This window comes from Thecamonas trahens (genome assembly GCF_000142905.1).
Source record: "Thecamonas trahens ATCC 50062 unplaced genomic scaffold supercont1.7, whole genome shotgun sequence".
Classification (NCBI taxonomy): domain Eukaryota; order Apusomonadida; family Apusomonadidae; genus Thecamonas; species Thecamonas trahens.
Window position 1 is genome coordinate 324,048 of NW_013657673.1, and position 19,543 is coordinate 343,590.

Consider the following 19,543-nt stretch of genomic DNA (forward strand, 5'->3'; position numbering starts at 1 on the left):
CCCAGCCTCAACCTCAGCCTCGCCAGCCCCAGCCTCGGCCTCGGCCTCAGTCTCAGTCTCGGACTCGGTCTCAGCATCGGGCTCAACCTCAGCCTCAGCCTCAGCCTCGCTAGCCCCAGCCTCAACCTCAGCCTCGCCAGCCCCAGCCTCGGCCTCGGCCTCAGTCTCAGTCTCGGACTCGGTCTCAACATCGGGCTCAACCTCAGTCTCAGCCTCAGCCTCGCTAGCCCCAGCCTCAACCTCAGCCTCAGTCTCAGTCTCGGACTCGGTCTCAGCATCGGGCTCAACCTCGGCCTCAGCCTCAGCCTCGGCGGCTTCAGCCTCATCCTCAACCTCAGCCTCGCCAGCCCCAGCCTCGGCCTCGGCCTCAGTCTCAGTCTCGGACTCGGTCTCAGCATCGGGCTCGACCTCAGCCTCAACCTTGCCAGCCTCAGCCTCAATCTCGCCACCCCCATCGCTCGACGAGACGTCGCGATCGGTCGAGTCGCTGTCGTCCGACGTCGAGTCAGAGGTCGAGCCCGACTCGGCGTCCGCACCGCCAAGTCTCGAGTTCGAGGTCGAGTCTGCGTCGACTCGGACGACCAAGACCGAGATGTTGTCGCCGGAGCCGATGGCATAGCTGGCATCGCGAATCCGCCCGGCGCACTCGTCCACCTCACTGCTTGACGCAACGAGGCCAGCAAGGACAGCGTTCGTCATGACATCCCACACTCCGTCGCACGCAAGGACGAGCGATACACGTGGTGGGAGCGTGGTATGCTGCAGACTGGGCTCAGATGAGACAGAAGGAGCAAGCGTAAAGTCGCCCAGCGCCCGCGCCACGCCCAGCTTCCCCATCACACGCCCGTCGCCGTCGACAAAGCCACCAGCTGCTCGGATCCGTTCGCGTTCGTCCGCATCGTACGGCGAGTGGTCAACGCTCAGCCAAAACACCCGCCGGCAGCGTCCACTACCGCGGCACGCGAGTCGCCGACGTTGGCCACGCTGCACCGCACTTCCCGACTCCCGGGCGGCGCATAGAGCACAGCCACAACAGCGGTCGTGCCGCCAGCAGCATCGCCAGTGTGAGCAGCCTCAAGATTCGCCTCCACAGCAGCCAGTGCCGCAATCAGCGCGGCACCCACCATGTCTTCGGCAGCATCGCCGGCACGGCAGCTTGCCACAAGCGCCTCCTGCAGCGCCGCCTCCCATGCCTTGGCCGCAAACGTCGATGCCACCGCGTTCATGTGGCCGTCAAACACCGCAAACGTTGCCAACGTCTTGCCAAGTGCCGCCACCGCGTGAGCCGGCACGCTCGCCTGCCCCACACAGTGCGCATCCTCCATATCCTCCCGCCGTCCCACCCGCGCCGCCACTGCCCAGCGTGCAGCCAGCGCATCGATAACCCCGGCCAACTCGTCTTCGTCGGCTGCAGTTCCCTCTGGAGGCATGTTTGGCGCCAAGCCCGAGGTGCCAGCCAGCGAGATACACTCAACTCGTGGTGCAAGCGTCGAGCCATCGACCTCGGGGTTGTGGCCGAGGTCAAGCTCCTTGAGCTGGTCAACCACGGCGTCGAGCGCGTCGAGCACCTCGGGGCCTGCGCCTGTCGCGCCCAGAGAGAGTGTCACCACCTTGCTCCCTACCGGCGACGCGCAGCTGCGGTCTGGCCACGCTCCAACGTTGCCCCACAAGATGCAGGTCTCGAGCGCAGACAGCGCACCGAGCCATGCCGGCCACGCGCCGACGCCGCAGCATGTCATGTTCACCCACGTCAGCCGCGTCAAGAGTGGCCCAACCTCACACGCAGCCTCGGACACGAGATCTTCGCCAAGTTCAGGGTTGCACGACAGCTCAAGCGTCCGCAGCGACCGCGCCGAGCTCCCCAGCGCCGCCCACGGCAGCTGTTGCAGGCCATTGCCGATGAGAAGCACTGTTTGCAGTGAGCCGTTGGCCGGCATCTCGTCGGCGTTGCACGGCAGCGAGGCAATAACGTTGAACGATGCGTTGAGTGTCCGAAGCGAGGAAAGCTTCCACACGCTCGAGGGCAGACTTGCCAGCTCGTTGTGTGCCACATTGAGCGTGACAAGCCGGTCGAGCTCACCCACCGACGCCGGAACAGACTGTAGCGCGTTGTACGACGCGTTGAGAAACATGAGCGATGAAAGTGAACCAAGCTCGTCCGGCAACGAGCAAAGAAGGTTGCGCGAGACGTCGAGCGTGTGCAGCCGCGCCCACCCGCCGTCGACACCACAGCCGAGCACTGTCAGCGCGTTGCTAGCAAGATTGAGCGTCATGACCGCGCTCAGTGTAGCAATTGCATCCGGCACAGACTCCAGGCCCGCTCCTGCCGCGTTAAGCGTGTGCAACGAGGCCGGAAGGCTTGCCGGCCACGCCTCGTCGCCGCTGAGCTCGTTGCCGGCCACGTTGAGGTTCTCCAGCGAGCTCAGCCGCGCGACTGCAGGCGACAGGCTCCGCAGCGCGTTGTACGACACGTCAAGAAGGGCGAGATTGCTCATCTCGCCTAGCCCGTCCGGGAGCTCGGTGATGGCGTTGCGGGCAAGCTTGACTTCGCGCAGAAAGGCCTGTTGGGTGACAACAGCAGGAAAGGCAGTCAAGCCCGAGTCGCCGCACATTTCAAACGTGGGGATGGCCTCGGTCCGTCCCTCGTCAAGGCCATACCGCACAGAGCCTGCCCGCGTCCGGCCGCCGCCGCGCAGCGCAGGGTGGCTGTGAATAGGTGCGGACCGTGCGCCAGGTGGCGTGCCGGCCACACCTGTGTTCTCAGCAGCTTGCACGCCAGGCGCGACATGCACCCCGCTCCCGGCTGCCGCCGCCGTGCTCCCACTCCTGGCCACCACGGCCTCCTTCTTACTCGCCCCGCCACCATCCGCTCCTGCTACAGGCTGTGGCTCCTTGGCCTTGGCATTGCCGGCCTTCTTGCCCCTGGCCTTGCCCCCTTTTTCTTCGAGCCTGAGCCGCCCATCTTGCCGTCCTGCGCAGGTAACGCTCGGCCTTGGCTCGCAAAAACAAGCGCGTGTTCACAAGTACGCCAGCACTCTCACAACCTCTGCCTGCTCGTGTCTGTGCTCGCGCGCGAAAGTGCTCCGTAGACCGGCTGCGTGGTAGAGAGGCGTTGCTCGCCGTCGTTTGGCGGCACCAAGCCGAGTTCCAGGCGTTTCGCTGCTAGAGCGAGCCGCCGGCGTGAACAGACAGCGCTTTACCGCCAAACCTCATCGCAGTCGGTAGACATCACTGCCGCTGGCCGCCCTCGTCAAACCACTTGAGATTGCGCCAATTGGCGTAGTCGGACGGCGTGGAGCGGACGAGCTCGCCGTTGGCGTACTCCTCGTAAAAGTACTCGTTGAGCGGAGTCTTGCGCATGCCGATGCCGTGGCGGCGATCGTTGGCAAACGGCCCGATCCATTGGGTGCCATCGGCAAAGGTGAGGGTGCCGTCACCGTGGCGGAGCCCATCTTCGTGGTCGCCCTCGTACCGAGTTCCGTCGTCCGAGACCCAGACGCCAAAGCCGAAGCCCGGGCGATCCGAAATGAGCTGGAACTTGGTGTACACCTCGCGCTCGTCCTCAAGCGTGCCGTGGGAGTACTTGCGCATCCACGTCTTCTGGCAATCGTAAAAGTCATGCTTGGTGCAGTACAGGCCTGGGCCGTGCCGCCGATCGTTGACGTACTCGCCCTCGTACGACGATCCGTTCGGGTACATGTGCTTGCCGTGTCCGCTCCGGCGTCCGTCCTTGAACTCGCCCTCAAAGACCTCGCCGGACACGTACTTGCACACAAACGAGCCGTGCTTCTTCCCGTTGATCCACTCGCCCTCGAACACGTCGCCGTTGGTCGTCGTGAACGAGCCACGCCCATGCGGAACCCCGTCGCGGAGCTCGCCGGAGTACACGCCCTTGTACCGAATCATGACCGTTCCCACCTCCACCATCGCCCCGCGCCCTTTCGTCCCACCAATTGGGCCCGCGCTGGCCATGTTCGTGCCGCTTGCGCCACCTGCGCCGCCACTCGCTCCGTGTTCCTGCTCGAGCTCACGCGCCCCCGCCGTCTCGAGCTCGATGACCTCTTCGTCATCAGACGCGGCCTCAGCCGCCTGCATGGCCCGACGCGCCGTCGCTTCAGGCCCCGCCCCCATAGCCTCAACCGCTGTTGCTGCCGCCGCCATTCTTGCCGTGCGTGTCCGTTTCTGACCGTGGTCTCCCTGCGATTGGCCGTTGCTTGTCTTTCCTCTTCTTAATTGACTCTCCAGCCCGTGCCTGTGTGGGTGGCGAGTCGCGTGTCGCTAGCAGGGCGGTGGCGGGCGTGGGCGTCAGCTCGTCCACCCATCCGGCAGCGACCCACCCGTTATTCATTCATTCATTCATTCATTCATTCTTTCATACATTCATTCATGTCCTCCTTTTTATGCGTCATCTCCACCTCCTCCCTGCTCCCACCCGCCAACCCTCCATCGCACCACGTTACATGCGCATCGCCCTCCCCAACGCCATCCACCAGCATCCGGACCAAGGCTCGGCGGCGTCGGAAGGCGTGGGCTACGCGCCTTGGCCTTGACCATGCCCAGCTCTCTGGCACTGCTCTCGCCCCGTTGCCGACCTCGAAAAAAAGGGTTGGGATGCAGTTTACCCCCGACACCTTCCCACAGCATGTGGCCTTGCTCAGGAACAGCGACCATGGTACGTGTTGGGCATGCACAGACATGTAGAAGCCCATGGGGCATGCGTGTGTCCAGTTTTTGGCCCCAAACGGCCCTGCTTGCGTCGCTAGCCCTTGAGGGGGCCCTCCTCGCGCCAGCGGGTAGCCGCGAGTCGCGCTCAGCGCTGCAGATTCGACCGCCCGCTCGCGCAAGAATCAAGGCACAGCGCAGCGGCCCGCCCGGCGTCCCTTCCCTCTTTCCTCCGCGCCTCTCACTCACTCTCCACCATTTGCTGCCCTCCTTCATCTTTGCGACGCTAGACCTCGATACCAAGCTGGAGAAGATCAAGCTGATTCGCGACGCCATCGAGATTGTGCACACCGATGGCTACGTCAGCTTCCTCGAGCACTTTATCCCCGAGCTAGTCCGGACGCTCCGTGACGTGACAACGCCGCAGCTGGAGTCGAACACGGTGCACTCGATCCGCAACGTCATCTTGCAGATCATTGTCCGGCTGCCGAGCAACGCATGTCTCGAGCAATACGTCAACAACATCATGCAGCTCGCCATGGAAATCATCCGGACCGACAACGAGGTCAATGCCCTCGTCTGCCTCCGCATCATCTCGGCGCTGTTCAAGAAGTTCCACGAGCCGCTCAGCCGTTACGTCAGCGACTTTCTGCAGACCGTCCTTACCATCTACCAGAAGCTGCCACACACGCTCCTCCGCCTCACCGCCGAGCCTGACGACGAGTCGGAGCTCCTCGCCCCGGGCCCGTCCGCCATGCTCCATCCTGGATCGGAGACTTCAGACATGGCCCTCGACGGCATGCCAGGTGCCACCGACGACGACTCTTCGGCCCCGGTCAAGAAGTACGCACTTGCCCTCGAGTCGTTCAAGGTTCTCATCGAGTGCCCCATCATCGTCGTCCTCCTCTTCCAGCTCTACAAGGAAGCCTCAGTCCCGCAGTCGTCTATCCCGCGCTTTGTGCCCGTCATTGTCTCCACTCTCGAGCTCGTCGCCCCCGACAACGCTCATGCCACCCAGCGCGAGGCCTACACCGACTTTATCGCCGCACAGGTCAAGACCCTCTCGTTCCTCGCCTACATCCTTCGGGGCTTTGAACAGGCTCTCAACAACTACATGGACTCCATCCCGACCTTTGTCATTCGCCTCCTCAAAAAGTGCCCGCCAGAGTCGGCCGTCATCCGCAAGGAGCTCCTCATCGCTACCCGCCACATCTTGGCCACCTCCTTCCGTTCCGGCTTTGTCTCCAAGATCAACACCCTCCTCGACGAGACCACTCTCATTGGCACCTGCCGCACCTCTTACGATACCCTTCGCCCGCTTGCGCACTCGACCTTGGCAGACCTGGTCCACCACGTCCGCGACCAGCTCTCACTCGAGCAGCTGACCCGGACCGTCTCGCTCTACTCCAAGAACGTTCATGACGCGGCTCTCCCGACCACCATCCAGACCATGTCCTGCAAGCTCCTCCTCAACCTCGTCGAGTGCATCGCCAAGCACAACGATGCCGCCAACCGTGGTCGCACCCTCCTTGTCCGTGTCCTCGACACCTTTACCAACAAGTTTGGCGCCCTCAAGCTCTACATCCCGCGCCTTGTCGAGGCCTACCGCATGTCCACCCGCGAGAAGCTCCGCCGCAAGGAGCAGCAGGCTCGCCAGATCGCCGCCGAGACCGCCAACGCTGCCGCCAAGGACGCCGCCACCACCGCTGCCGTCTCTCCGTCCTCGCTGCCGCCGCCGGACTCTACTGATGCCGACGCCAAGGCCGATGCCAAGGCCGACACCAAGGCCGACACCAAGGCTGGCGCCAAAGCCGACGCCAAGGCCGACGCCAAGGCCGACGCCAAGGCCGACGCCAAAGTCGACGCTGACGCCAAGACTGACGCCAAGGCCGACGCCAAGACCGGTGTCGCCACCACATTGGCATCGCCCTTGTCGCCACAGCCCAACGCCCGGACTCCGCTCGGCGTCCTTCCCATCGCGCCCCCCATCGCTACCACTGTCTCCAACTTTGGCACTGCCGACTCGGTCAAGGATTGGCGGATTCAGGTCCGGACACTCGCCCACGGGCTCAAGACCATTGTCTGGGGCATCGCCTCCTGCCGCCAGACGCCGGCCACGCCGGTCGGCGCCCACCCATCCGGGTACGGCAGCTCCGGCGGCTCCGGCGGCTCCAACGTCATGTCCGAGCAAGAGTCGCAGATATTCATCTCGCTTCTGGTCGACGGCCTCAAGTGCTTTGAACTCTACTCGGTCAGCATTCCGCAGTCGGAGACGACCGAGGAGAAAGAGATCCTCGACTGCTTTGCCGGTGTCTTTACCCTCGTTGACCCGCGGACGTTCAAGGTTGTTTTTGAGTCGCACATCGAGCTCCTTGTCGACCACATCCTCCGCAACAACTCGATGCTCACCATCGCCCGCCACTTTCTGGCCAACCCGCAGGTCTCCAAGTACTTTGCCGACATTCTCCTCGCCTTTCTGGTCAAGCACATTCATCTCATCGGCTCGCCCGACAAAAAGGTGTCGACCGTCATGCTCCGTCTCTTCAAGCTTGTCTTTGCCTCGGTCGAGTTGTTCAAGGCCAACGAGCACGCCCTCCAGCCACACCTCAAGACCATTGTCGAAGAGTCGATGCGGCGCGCGACCCAGACGCGGACGCCGTCGCAGACCTACTTTCTCCTCCTTCGCGCTCTCTTCCGCTCCATTGGCGGCGGCGAGTTCGACCACCTCTACCGCGAGTTCCTGCCCCTTCTCCCGCTCCTTCTCGAGGGCCTCAACCGACTGCAGCAGTCCAAGCACAAGCACACCATGCGCGAGCTCTTTGTCGAGCTCTGCCTAACCGTCCCGGTCCGCCTCTCCGCCCTCCTCCCGTACCTGCGCTACCTCATGAAGCCGCTTGTCATCGCTCTCCAGTCGGGCACCGACCTTGTCTCGCAAGGCCTCCGAACCCTCGAGCTCTGCGTCGAGAACCTCACCCCCGAGTTCCTCGACCCCATCATCGAGCCCGTCCGCGTCGACCTCATGACCGCGCTGTGGAAGCACCTCCGCCCGCCGCCCTACGCCCACGGTGTCCACGCAATGCGCATTCTCGGCAAGCTCGGCGGCCGCAACCGTCGCTTCCTCACGGACCCACCCCACCTCAACGTCAAGGCCAACCCGAGGACGGCCTCCGCATGGTTCTCTCTTTTGCCGGCCTCCCACCGTTTGAGCTCCGCCTCGACTGGGTCGTCGACATGGCCAAGGCCGCCCTCCTCTCCTCCCAGGACGCGTACTACCGTCGCCAGGCCTTTGCCATGATCCGCCTCGCCCTCATCTCCATGATGAAGCTCGACTTTTCGCCGGACGACTACCAATGGACTCTGTGGGCCGGCCCGCTCGACGCCTCGCCGTCGTCGGCATCGCAGGCTCACGCCTTTGAAGCCGCCACCTCGTCGGCTCTCCCCACAGGCGTCGCTTTTACCTTTGACGGCCGCCCGCTCGACGAGCTCGAGCCTGAGGAGCTCAACTCACTGCTCAACCTTGAGTTTGAGGCCACCGCCGCCGCCGCCGCCTCCATGGCCGCCTCGTTTGCCTATGCTGACGGCTCGTTGCAGCACGCTGACGCCGCTCCAGCCAAGGCGGGAAAGAAGAAGACCCAGAACCACCACATCGCCGAGTCGCGGACGTTCAAGATCCTGCTCATCTGTGCGTTTGTGGCCACCACCGATCGTGACCTCGAGGCCGACGCCAAGGCCTTTGCTGCCGATGTCACCCGTCACCTCACCCTCCTCGCTCTCGCGCGCTCGCCGGCACCGCTCGTCGACTCTCCGCACGTCACTGACCTCACCTCACTCGACGTTTCGGTCTTTGTCGACGCTGTTGTGGCTCTCCTCACCGCCGAGAACAGGACATGGATCCGCCCGCCCATCGAGTATCTCTCGCTAATGGTGAGCATGATGACCACCATGGCTGGCGGCTCGCTCGCCGTCGTCTCCATGCACCCCATGTTTGACACACTCGCCTCGCGCTTCATCCACTGCTGCTACCACCACAACTGGTACCGCAAGGCTGGTGGCTGCGAGGGCATTCGCTTCCTCGTCCACACCATGCCGGTCGCTTGGGTTCTTGCCCGCGAGACTGCCTTTGTTAAGGCCCTCCTCTTCATCCTCGCCACCCTCACCCTCGACCTCTCGGCCGACACTGTTGAGGACTCGATCGAGCTCCTGAGCTTCCTTCTCAACAAGTGCCACGGCGCCCCGCTGCCTCGCCCCACTGCGGCGTCGCCGGCTTCTGCTCCTGCCGCGACGCCCGGCCCCTCTGTCGGCTCCGACACGGCCGTACCCATGGACGAAGAAAAGGCTCCCGAGGAGCCCGGAGCTCCCAACTCGTCCAAGCCCGCGGACACTGAGGCCGCGCGCTCGGGCGACACTGATCCGGTCACCATCGATCTCGACGAGGAGGCTGTCACCGCCACAGGCAACGAGCTTGTCGCCATCCTCGCCCATGAGCTCGCCTCGCCGTACCTCCCAGTCCGCGAAGAAGCAGCCAAGCTCCTCGGCGCGCTTGCCACCGGCTGGTCGACCACCCCTGCGCAACTCCTTGCGCCGCTCATGCCACAGCTGCGCATCACCTCCTCGTTTACGCTGGCTGCTCTGCCGTTTGACGACCAAGTCGGCATGCTCGCCGCCTTCCGCTACTGCCTTGTTAATGCTCCCGAGGAGCTGAAGGCCAACGCCTCGTTTGTCTCCATGCTGGATCAGGTTCTCGAGCTGGCCGAGCTTGACGAGGCCGGCTTTATCTCGCAAGCCGTGTACCGGACCCAAAAGAAGAAGTTGCCTTCACTTCGCAAGGCCTGTCTCGAGCTCCTCGCCACCGCCGTCACCCTGGACGACCTTGATACGGAGAGTTTCCGCACCGCCCGCGACCGCATTGTTGCCGTCTTTCTCAAGGCACTCACCATGGGCTCGTCGGCCATCGTGCCTATTGTACGCAACGGCCTCAAGGATGCCGTCGCCGTCCGCGAGCCGGCCAAGGCGCTGCTTCACGACTCGCTCAAGCCCATTCTCATGCACCTTCGCTCGCACGAGGAGATCACTGTCGCCATCATGCAGCGCCTCGGTCGCCTGCTCGAGGTCATAGCCTCAGCCTTCCACCACAAGCTCGGCCGCCGCCTCCTTGAGCACGCCCGCCAGCTCATCTCGGACGAGGAGGCCAAGCCGAACTCGTACCACATCGCCGCCTCCATCCTTGACGTCTTCCATCTTCTCCCGCAGGACGCCAAGCTCTCACCCGGCGAAGAGTTCTCTGACCGCATCGTCGCGCTCACCATCCAGCTTCAGTCGGTCGTGCCCCTCGAGCAGACGCTCGACGAGTACCGTCGCCCGCTCGCAAAGTACGCCAATCGCTACCCGACCCGCATCTTGCAGCTCTTCCTCGACCACATCACAGAGGCTCCCTTCTCCACCCTCTTCCTCCACATCCTCAACTCGCCGCTCACGCCGAAACTCCGCACCGCCATGACTGAGATGCCGCAGCGCCTCGCCGAGCTCCTCCGCACCTCAGCTTCGCACCATACCAACGCCCAAGTTGCTGCCGAAACAAGGTTCCAGGCTGTCTGCATCGTCCACGCCCTCGCCATGGACAACCCGTCCTGGCTTCCGTCGACGCCGCTTGTTGTCGAGGCTCTTGTCACTGCCTGGCGCGCCCTCAACGAGGGCATGGACGCCGGCTCTGGTCCACACGCGGCCCTGGAGGAGACCATCCCTATCACCCACATGCATCAGGCCCGCTACATCATCGAGTGCTTCATTCAGTTCTGCTCCCACGGCGTCAAGGTGCCAGAGCCCCACCGCCCGGCCTCACACTCGCTTTTGATGCTCAAGTCGAGCCGCGATGCCAACAAGGGCGCCATGTCTGAGCCTTATGTCGCCGCTCAGTCGCCGCCGCCAGCAACAACGCCCGCCGCAGTTGATGAGGGCTCCATGTTCGGGCCGGGCCTCTCGCCGACCGACGACCACCTCCGCGTCCAAGTCCTCTTTGCCATGCTCACCATCTTCACCTCGCGGACGGTCATGGACTACTCGTTCCTCAAGGACTTTCTTCTCACCACCGTTGCGCGCCACTACCCGCTGGCGGCCAAGCGTGCGCTCCTCACCACCTTCCTGGACGACTTCTCCAAGTCGTCCGTCGCCGACGCTCGCAAGGTGGTCATGCTTGAGCACCTCATCATCCCCATGCTCACCATCTCGTTTGAGACCGGACAGGCCAACTTGCTCGACGCCGACATCATGGATTCGGTCATCAAGATCTTTGCCCAGCCGCAGCCAGCACATGCCGCCTCGGACGAGCTCTGCATTCAGATGCTGCAGCTTGCCACGCTCCTTGTCATCAACTGCTCTTCGCTTGTCGTCAACAACCGCCGCAACGTCATTCGCTTTGCATGGTCACACCTCCGCTCTGTCGACTTTACCGCCCGCTTCTGCGGCTATGTCCTCGTCTGTCGCTTCATCGAGCAGTACGATACACCCACTAAGGTCATTCTACAGGTCTACGTCTCGCTGCTCAAGGCCCACCAGCCCGAGGCCCGCCTGCTCGTTAAGCAGGCGTTAGACATCCTCACCCCTGCCCTTCCGCATCGCCTCCCGGCCGGTGACCACCGCTATCCACCGTGGGTCAAGTGGACCAAGAAGATTGTGGTCGAGGAAGGCCACGACACCTTCCAGCTCATCCACATCTGGTTCCTTGTCGTCCGCCACGCTGACATCTTTTACGCGACCCGCGCCCAGTTTGTCCCGCAAATGGTCAACTCGCTCACCCGCATCGGCATCCCCAAGTCGGCGAGCTTTGACCAGCGCAAGCTCGCCGTCTCGCTCGCCGAGATCATTGTCGAGTGGGAGCACCGCGCAGCTCGTGAGCTCGAAGAGGCCGAGACCGCCGCTGCCGCCGCTGCTGAGGCCGCCGCCGCCGCTGCCGCACTCGCGGCTGGCAAAGCACCGCCGTCATCTTCCACAGCTTCTGCGACCGCCCTTGGCAAGCGTAAGCGGTCGCCGTCACCGGCGGACGCTGTCGCTGCTGCTGCTGCACCCGGCCCATCGCGCGCCGCCTCCAAGCGGGCCAAGTCGACTCGCTCCAAGGACGTTTCGGACGGCACGGCTGGCGGCGACGACGACAAGACCGAGGGTCTCTCGCTGCATGAGCTGGCAGTCCGCGCCGCGGCCAAGGCAGACGCAGCGCAGGTCGTGGTCGACGCCGCCAAGGCTGCGTCGAACCCCAAGCAGCAGGCGGCCATTACGAGCATGGTAGTCAACGCGCTCATCCGCCTCGCCTGCCTCTGCGTTGGCCACAACGAGGCCAACCTCATGTCGCTGGCCCACCGCTGCGTCATCCTCCTCCGCCGCGCGCTCTGCATCTGGCCCAAGGCCGAGATCAAGTGGTCGTTCTTCAACAAGCTCTTCAGCAACTCGCAACAGACCAACGCCCAGACTATTCTCACCGCCATGGAGATCCTCAACATTGTTGTCTCGCGGCAGAAGAAGTGGTACACCCCGCGGGCGCTGCACCATCTCCTCAACGCTGTCCGCGACCTGTTCAAGCTCTCGGACCTGCGGACCATCTCGCGGCTCTCGCTCTTCCTCAAGCACCTCCGCGAGCCGTTCCCACCGGTCTCGCCCGACCCGCACGTCCGCCAGTTCTACGACGAAATCTACAAGTTTATCAAGGCCGCCCAGAGTCGCAACGATGTTTCGTTCCTCATCGGCTCGGTCTTGGTGCTTGAGACCGTCGCCGCCGACCACTCGGAGGTTCTTGTCCCGTTCCTCACCTCGCTCATGGACGTTATGTCGCGCCTCCTCTCCGAGCACGTCCGCTACGTCCAGCAGATGATCGACCAGCAGTACCGTGGGCAGTCGGTTCAGCCGCGGACGAACGACCACCACTCGACTGTTGTTCAGGCTCTCATCTCGACCATCACCCTCATCAACACCCGGATCAACACCATGGGCTCGGAGCAGCGGTATACGTTCCTCAAGTTCCTCGTGGTCCTTATCGAAAAGTCCAACGACATCACCCTCCTCTCCAAGATCACCGGCGTCGTGCGCGGCTGGATCGACGACTCGGACTCGCTCTACCCGACGTCCAAGGAGAAGACGCTTGTCCTTGTGAAGATGATGTGCTTTGAGCACTTTCAGGCTGCCCCGCTCTACACCGACTTTCTCAACCTTGTCCACCACATTTACTCCAACCCGGCGTTCCAGCGCACTGAGCTCACCGCCCAGCTTGAGCCAGCGTTTATGATGGGCCTCAAGTCGCACAATCCGACCGTTCGCACCAAGTTCTTTGCCATCTTTGACCGCTCCATGTCGCGCACACTCGAGGGCCGCATCTCGTACATTCTCTCGGTCCAGTCGTGGGAGTCGCTCGGCAACGCGTTCTGGATCAAGCAGGCGCTCGACGTCCTGCTCTCGGTCCTCGACCTTGACGCTCCGCTTGCTCTCTCAGACGACTCGGCCCTCCTCCCGTCGCTCCTCGAACACGCGCCCATGCTTGCCGCGCACACTACCGCCCTCACCGAGGCTGCCGGCGGGAGTGCACCGGGCAAGGCGCGCGGCGGCCGCAAGGGCCGCAAGGCCGCTGCGCCGCAAGCGCCCACACTTGAGTCTGTCTCGCCGCCGTCGTGGATCGGCGACTCGTCGCTGCCGTCGGCGGCTTTGCTGCCGACCCGTACTGACGGTGTCACCGAGCTCCTCGATGCACATGCGGCGGCGCTCGACAAGATGCGCGCAGTCAAGCTGGCTGACTTTGTGGCGCCCATCCGCGAGCTCTGCCATCAGAACCCGAACATGGCCTTCTACCTCTGGGTCCGCTTCTTCCCGGTTGTCTGGTCAGCGCTCGACAAGCCGCTGCAGGACCTCCTCGCCCAGCACATTACCTACTTGCTCTCGCAGCCGTATCACCAGATGCAGCGCTCCTCGCAGCCAAACGTGATCCAGGCCTTGCTTGAGGGCATTTCGCGAGTCTCGCCGCCGATCGACATTCCGGTCGAGCTCGTCAAGTACCTCGGCATCGAGTTCAACGCCTGGTTTACCGCCATCTCCATGTTTGAGGAAGCGGCAGTCGCCGACGGCTCGCATGCGTTCTCCGCGCCTGCAGCCGAAAGCTCCGACTCGCCCGCGCCGATGGACGTGGTTGAGGCTGGTAAGCCTGCGGCAACGGCCTTGCGCCCGGCCAAGCCGGTCGAGTCGGCCGAGGCTGCCAAGACCCGCGAGGCGAACCTCGAGGCGCTGGTTCAAGTCTACGAGGCGCTCAACGAGTCGGACGCGTGCTACGGCGTGTGGTCGCTGCGCGACGTCAAGCCCGAGACGCTTGCCGCCATGTCGTATGAGCAGCACGGGCTGTATCAGCGAGCGCAGGACATTTACTTTGCGACGATGACCGCGGCGCAGTCTGCGGCGGCCCGCCAGCCGGTCTCGGCCGCCGAGCTGGCGGTGTGGGAGGAGCACTGGATCCGGTGCTCACGACAGCTCAATCAGTGGGACATCATCACCAAGTACGCGGCCGAGGCCGAACTCGCACCGCTCCTCCTCGAGGCAGCGTGGAAGTCTGGCGACTGGGCGCTGGAGAAGGAGCTTCTTGCGCAGACACAGGTCCGCCGCGAGACGCCGCAGCGCAAAATCTACCAGATCTACGTCGCCATCTTTGAGTCTGCGCCGCAGGATGTGGACAAGTACTGCATCGAGCTGCAGCAGCTCTGCCTCCACCACTGGATCTCACTGCCTGCCGTGGTCGGCGTCTCGCACATTCCGCTGCTCCAGCAGTTCCAGCAATTTGTGGAGCTGACTGAGTCTGCGCAGGTTCATACCTCAATCACACGGACGGACCAGCGGGCTTCAGTCCCGGAGCTCAAGTCGATTCTCAACACTTGGCGTGAGCGGCTGCCGAACGAGTGGGACGACCTGTACGTGTGGAACGAGTTGACCCAGTGGCGGCACCACGTCTTTGCCGCCATCAACGTCACGCTGCAGCAGTTTGTGGAGAGCAACCCTGCGCTGGCGTACATGGGCTACCATGAGACTGCGTGGACGATTAACCGGTTTGCGCACGTCGCGCGCAAGCACCAGCTCCTCGACGTCTGCCTCAACTCGCTCTCCAAAATCTACACCCTGCCCAACATTGAGATCCAGGAGGCCTTTGTCAAGCTCAAGGAGCAGGCCAAGTGCTACTTTGACCTGACCAAGGACTTGCGCGCCGGCCTCGGCATCATCAACAACACCAACCTGGACTACTTTGGCGATACCCAAAAGGCCGAGTTTTTCGAGCTCAAGGGCGAGTTCCTCGCTGCCATGGGCGAGCTGGAGGCCGCCAACTCGGCGTTTTCCACCGCGCTCTCGGTCTGCGACACGCTGGCCAAGGGCTGGGGCGCTTGGGGTGAGTTTTGTGAGAAGCTGCACGAGCTCTCGATCCTTGCGGCGAGGGGGAGTAGCGGCTCGAACGACACGGCTGCGTTGGATCGCCTCGCCGGGCCGAACGCGGTTGAGCCTGCGGCCGACGCCATGTCGCCGCAAGCGCGGTCGATGTCGTTTGCCACCCAGGCTGTGACTGCGTACGCCTTTGCAGCTGCCAACGCCGGCGACGCTGAAGGTCCCGGCTGGTCGCAGCGCTACCTGGCCCGGCTGGTGTGGCTCCTCGGCTTTGACGACGCCGATGGCACGCTTGATGCGGCCATCACCAAGTACGCCGCCGCGGTGCCGACCTACGCCTGGATCCCGTGGATTCCGCAGCTGCTCGACGGGCTGGTCCTCGGCGTTGCCTCTCGATCGGCCAAGGGACTGCTTGCATGCATCGGCCGCGAGTACCCGCAGGCGCTCTACTACGACCTGCAGATGGCCATCGCGCAGCTTGCGTCCGACGCGGGGATGGAGTCACAGCTCGTGGCGCTCCGCGAGTCGCGGTCGGAACACCTTGTGGAGTTCCTGCACCGACAAGCCACGCTGCACTTTGCCATTTCGGCGTGCCAGGTCCAAAACGAGAAGTACGCCAAGGCGACGCGCAAGCTCGCTGCTACCCAGAAAGCTGCCATACAGACGGCGACCAAGGCACAGGCCGCCGCCGCCGCCAACGCGCCCGACGCCGCCGCGCTTACCGAGTCGGCCAAGCAAGCCGAAGTCCAGGCTGTTGCCGCCAAGAGCAACGCCGAGTCGGCCAGAAAGAACGTTGAGGACCGCAAGAAGCGTAAGGACGAGGCCGAGGCCAAGGCCAAGATAGCACAGAACGCGGTCCTGGCCGACCTGCACTCGATCCCGAGTGGCGCGCCGGCCGGCCTTGGAGTCCTGCTTGAGATCGAGACTCGCATGATTTGCCAGCACCCGTTCCTTGTGGCCGACCTGTGGCTCCTCACCACCGAGCTCAATCTCGCGTTTGGACCGTCCCTGCCGGAGCGCCTCTTTGCGACGTGCCACGCCCTGCTCGAGGACGTGTACGAGGCCGCGCTGCCGAGCGACACTGCTGTCGCCGGCGAGCTGGCGGCCAAGGCCGAGGCGCTGGTGGCGGGCACGTTTGGTGAGGCGGCTCCTCCGTCGCCGTTGCACTCTGCGGCCACCGACGCCACGTTTGCCACCCGCTACTCGGCGCGGTTCACGGCTGACGTGGCTTCCGCTGGCACCGTTGGCGAGCTCGAGGCTGTTCTCCGCAAGTGGCTGCCACTGTTGCAGGCACGGGTCGAGGCTCATCCGCCGTCACAGGACCTTGTCCAGCTCTCGCCCAAGCTCGCGGCGTTTGAGAACCTCATGGTCGAGGTGCCTGGCCAGTTTTACGAGGGCGGCGTCGAGCCGACGAACCACATCTCGCTCGAGCGGATCAACTCGGAGGTGACTGTCATGCGGCGCAACTTTGCCACTGTTCGCCAGGTTGTCTTCCGCGGCGAGTCGGGCAAGCTGGTGCCGTTTGTCGTCACCGCGCACGACGCCAAGGTCGCCGCCGCCGAGATGCGGCTCATGCAGGCGCTCCGAGTCCTCAACAAGGTCCTCCGGTCGCGGAAGGAGACACGCAAGCGCGGCGTCGCCTTTTCGTGCCGCAGGTGGTCCCTCTCCTCGGCACAGCCGCGCTGACCCAGAACGCACTCCTGGTCACCTCGCTGCAAGAGGCACTGGTGCATGCGGGCGCACGGTCGGGCCAGCCAATCGATGCCGGCATCCGCGCCTTCCGCGACGCGCTCGGCGAGTCGGGCGACGACATTGCATCGCGTGTTGTTGCTTGGCGTGACGTCTCGCGCGACATCGTGCCGCCGTCGGCGCTGGCGCGGCTCGTGGCCAAGTCGTTCCCGAACCCGGCGCACCTGTGGGCCTTCAAGAAGCACTTTGCGGTCCATCTCGCTCTCACCTCGCTCGTCCGGCATGCACTCGGCGCGAAGCCGCGCAAGGCCGCCGACGTGCTCTTCTCGCTCCAGTCGGGCGAAGTGGTGCCGACCGGCATGTCGCCGCTGCCGCTCGACGCCGAAACGGGCGCGCTTGGCGCAACCTCCCCGGTTCCTTTCCGCCTCACGCCGAACCTCACCTCGTTCCTCGGCCCGATCTGCCTCAACGGCGTCTACCGTACCGCTATGCTCGCCGCCGCGCGGGTCCTCGTCGAGCCGGCTGTCAACGTCGGCGTCGTCATGCGCCTCCTCTACCGCGAGGAGCTGCTGGCGCGTCTAGGCCACTTCCCGGTAGCGGGCGGCGATGCTGACGACGCCAAGACCCACAAGGCCACCAAGTCGCGCCGCGGTGCCTCTGCCAAGGAGCTGACCGACGCCGCTGAGCCTTCAGCCGTCGTTGCCTCGCCGGACGCGCTCCGCGCTGCCATCAAGACCAACGTCGAGACCTTTACCTCAAAGCTCACCTCCGTCGCTGCCACGCCCAAGGACATGCCTGGCGACGCGCCCGTGGCCCTCGACTCCCAGGTCCAGGCGCTCATCGACTCGGCAACGTCCGCCAGTAACCTGGCGTCGATGCCGCCCTCGTGGCAGCCGTGGCTGTAGTGTGTAAATAGTGATGAAACACAGCGCAGCCCTCGAGTCTGGCAATAAGGTGCGATAGAGGGGAGAGAAGCGGATGATATCGCCTTCTCGTGGCGCTACACGTGTCTCTTTGCTCCTCCAGGTCGGCGCCTGCTCCTATGGCGCGGGTCACGTCGCGAGGCCCTTCCCCGGCATCGTCGTGCTCATCAGTCGGAATTGACTCGCCGATCTCGTTGCTCGCCAGCGAAAGTAACGCTTTTCTTACTCCTGCAGCCATGGCCGACGAGTACAAGCCCAAGGCGGTGCTCCTCACCGGCGGCGCAGGCTTCATGTACGTCCCCAGTTGAGCGAGCGGCAGCCAGCACTTATCCGGACAACAACGGCGGTACTCGCCTGAGAGCACTTGCCCTGCACCGCACATGCTGCCGGCACCGCTGCCCCCCCACGTGGCGGTGCCCGAGCCATGCATCCCCCGACATCCGTCCATTTTGCGACTTGCCCGCACTGCAGACCTGCTCCTATTCCGTCATGCACTCCGCAGCCCGCGGCGGCAGACGCGGCATGTCTTGCGCCCTTCTCGCCCGCCGCCTCCGCCCCGCCTCGCCCTCCACATCCACACCACATGCCATGGCGGTGGCCGAGGCTGCCGTCGTGCTGCCAGCAAGGCCTCAAGGCTCCACTCGCGGTTTTCTCGCACCGACAGCAAGTGCCCGAAGCCCGCAGCCCGGGCGGGTGCCGTCTGTCGAGTGAGCGCGACCGCGGCTCCCCTCCCCCCACGCCTGCCTCCCCCCTCCCCTCCCTTCACCCCTTCACACACACACGCGCACGCATACTCACCCTCCCACTTGCGCGCGTAGTGGGTCGAACGTCCTCATCCACCTGGTGGAAAAGTACCCCGAGGTCCGTTGGGTCAACTACGACTCGCTCGAGTACTGCGCGTGCCTCAAGAACCTCGAGTCGATCGAGAGCGCGGACAACTACAAGTTCATCAAGGGCAACATCCTCAACGCAGAGCTCGTGACGTACGTGCTCGAGTCTGAGAACATCGACACGATCATGCACTTTGCGGCGCAGTCGCACGTGGACAACTCGTTCGGTAACTCGATCCAGTTCACGGTGACCAACGTGCACGGCACGCACGTCCTGCTCGAGTCTGCCAAGGCATACGGCAAGATCCGGCGGTTTGTGCACGTCTCGACGGACGAGGTGTACGGCGAGTGCGAGGGCGACCACCTCGACGAGGACTCGATCCTGCGCCCGACGCAGCCGTATGCGGCGGCCAAGGCCGGAGCGGAGCACCTGGTGATGGCATACTACAAGTCATACAACCTGCCGATCATCATCACCCGCGGCAACAACGTGTACGGCCCGCGGCAGTTCCCAGAAAAGGTTATCCCCAAGTTTGTCAACCTCATCATGCGTGGGCGCAAGTGCTGCCTCCACGGCGACGGCTCGGCGCAGCGCTCTTTCCTGCACGTGCAGGACGTTGCCGCCGCTTTTGACGTCATCCTCCACCGCGGTGCCATCGGCGAGGTCTACAACATTGGTACCACCTTTGAGCTCTCGATGCTCGAGCTGACCAAGGTCCTGTACAAGGTCATGGGCCGCGAGTTTACTGACGACGCCGTCGAGTTTGTCGAAGATCGCAAGTTCAACGACTCGCGCTACGCCATTTCATCGGCTCGACTCGAGGCCCTCGGCTGGGCGCCGTCGATTGAGTTCGAGGCTGGCCTCAAGGCCACCATCGAGTGGTACGACGGCAACTGGGGCGACATCGAGGACGCGCTTGTCCCGCACCCGCGCCTCGTCACCGACCTCTCCAACCGTACCTCGTACCTCGTAGAGCCGTGTGCCTTCGCTGTGGCGATCGATGATAACTAATTCCGGACGTGGAGTGCTCTGCACACGTACCCGCC

The 19,543-nt window shown here is 64.0% G+C and overlaps 5 protein-coding genes across 5 annotated transcripts in view; 2 read left to right on the forward strand and 3 right to left on the reverse strand.

Annotated features, from left to right (window-relative positions):
* Positions 1-837, reverse strand: part of AMSG_01870 (uncharacterized protein) — a gene marked incomplete at both ends in the record, with an annotated part of 1,731 nt that extends 894 nt beyond the window's left edge. The window contains one exon of the mRNA XM_013905920.1: positions 13-837. Within this exon, the coding sequence (XP_013761374.1) occupies positions 13-837 (825 nt within the window). The remainder of the gene's footprint in view (positions 1-12) is intronic.
* An 83-nt stretch (positions 838-920) lies between these two features.
* AMSG_01871 (leucine-rich repeat protein) lies at positions 921-2,788 on the reverse strand (the record flags this gene model as incomplete). Its single annotated transcript, XM_013905921.1, has 2 exons — positions 921-2,668; positions 2,725-2,788. The coding sequence occupies 2 exons, from the start codon at positions 2,786-2,788 to the stop codon at positions 921-923; spliced, it is 1,812 nt and encodes a 603-aa protein (XP_013761375.1).
* Positions 2,789-3,180: 392 nt separating this feature from the next.
* AMSG_01872 (morn repeat protein) lies at positions 3,181-4,264 on the reverse strand. The gene has a single exon (XM_013905922.1). The coding sequence runs from the start codon at positions 4,159-4,161 to the stop codon at positions 3,229-3,231; it is 933 nt and encodes a 310-aa protein (XP_013761376.1). The 5' UTR covers positions 4,162-4,264; the 3' UTR covers positions 3,181-3,228.
* Positions 4,265-4,714: 450 nt separating this feature from the next.
* Positions 4,715-17,648, forward strand: AMSG_01873 (phosphatidylinositol 3-and 4-kinase; the record flags this gene model as incomplete). The annotated part of the gene is made up of 4 exons (XM_013905923.1): positions 4,715-4,727; positions 4,953-7,772; positions 7,811-16,689; positions 16,746-17,648. 4 exons carry the CDS (start codon positions 4,715-4,717, stop codon positions 17,646-17,648), a joined length of 12,615 nt encoding a protein of 4,204 aa, XP_013761377.1.
* A 254-nt stretch (positions 17,649-17,902) lies between these two features.
* On the forward strand, positions 17,903-19,523 carry AMSG_01874 (NAD dependent epimerase/dehydratase; the record flags this gene model as incomplete). Its single annotated transcript, XM_013905924.1, has 2 exons — positions 17,903-17,958; positions 18,485-19,523. The coding sequence occupies 2 exons, from the start codon at positions 17,903-17,905 to the stop codon at positions 19,506-19,508; spliced, it is 1,080 nt and encodes a 359-aa protein (XP_013761378.1). The 3' UTR covers positions 19,509-19,523.
* Between the last annotated feature and the right edge of the window lie 20 nt (positions 19,524-19,543).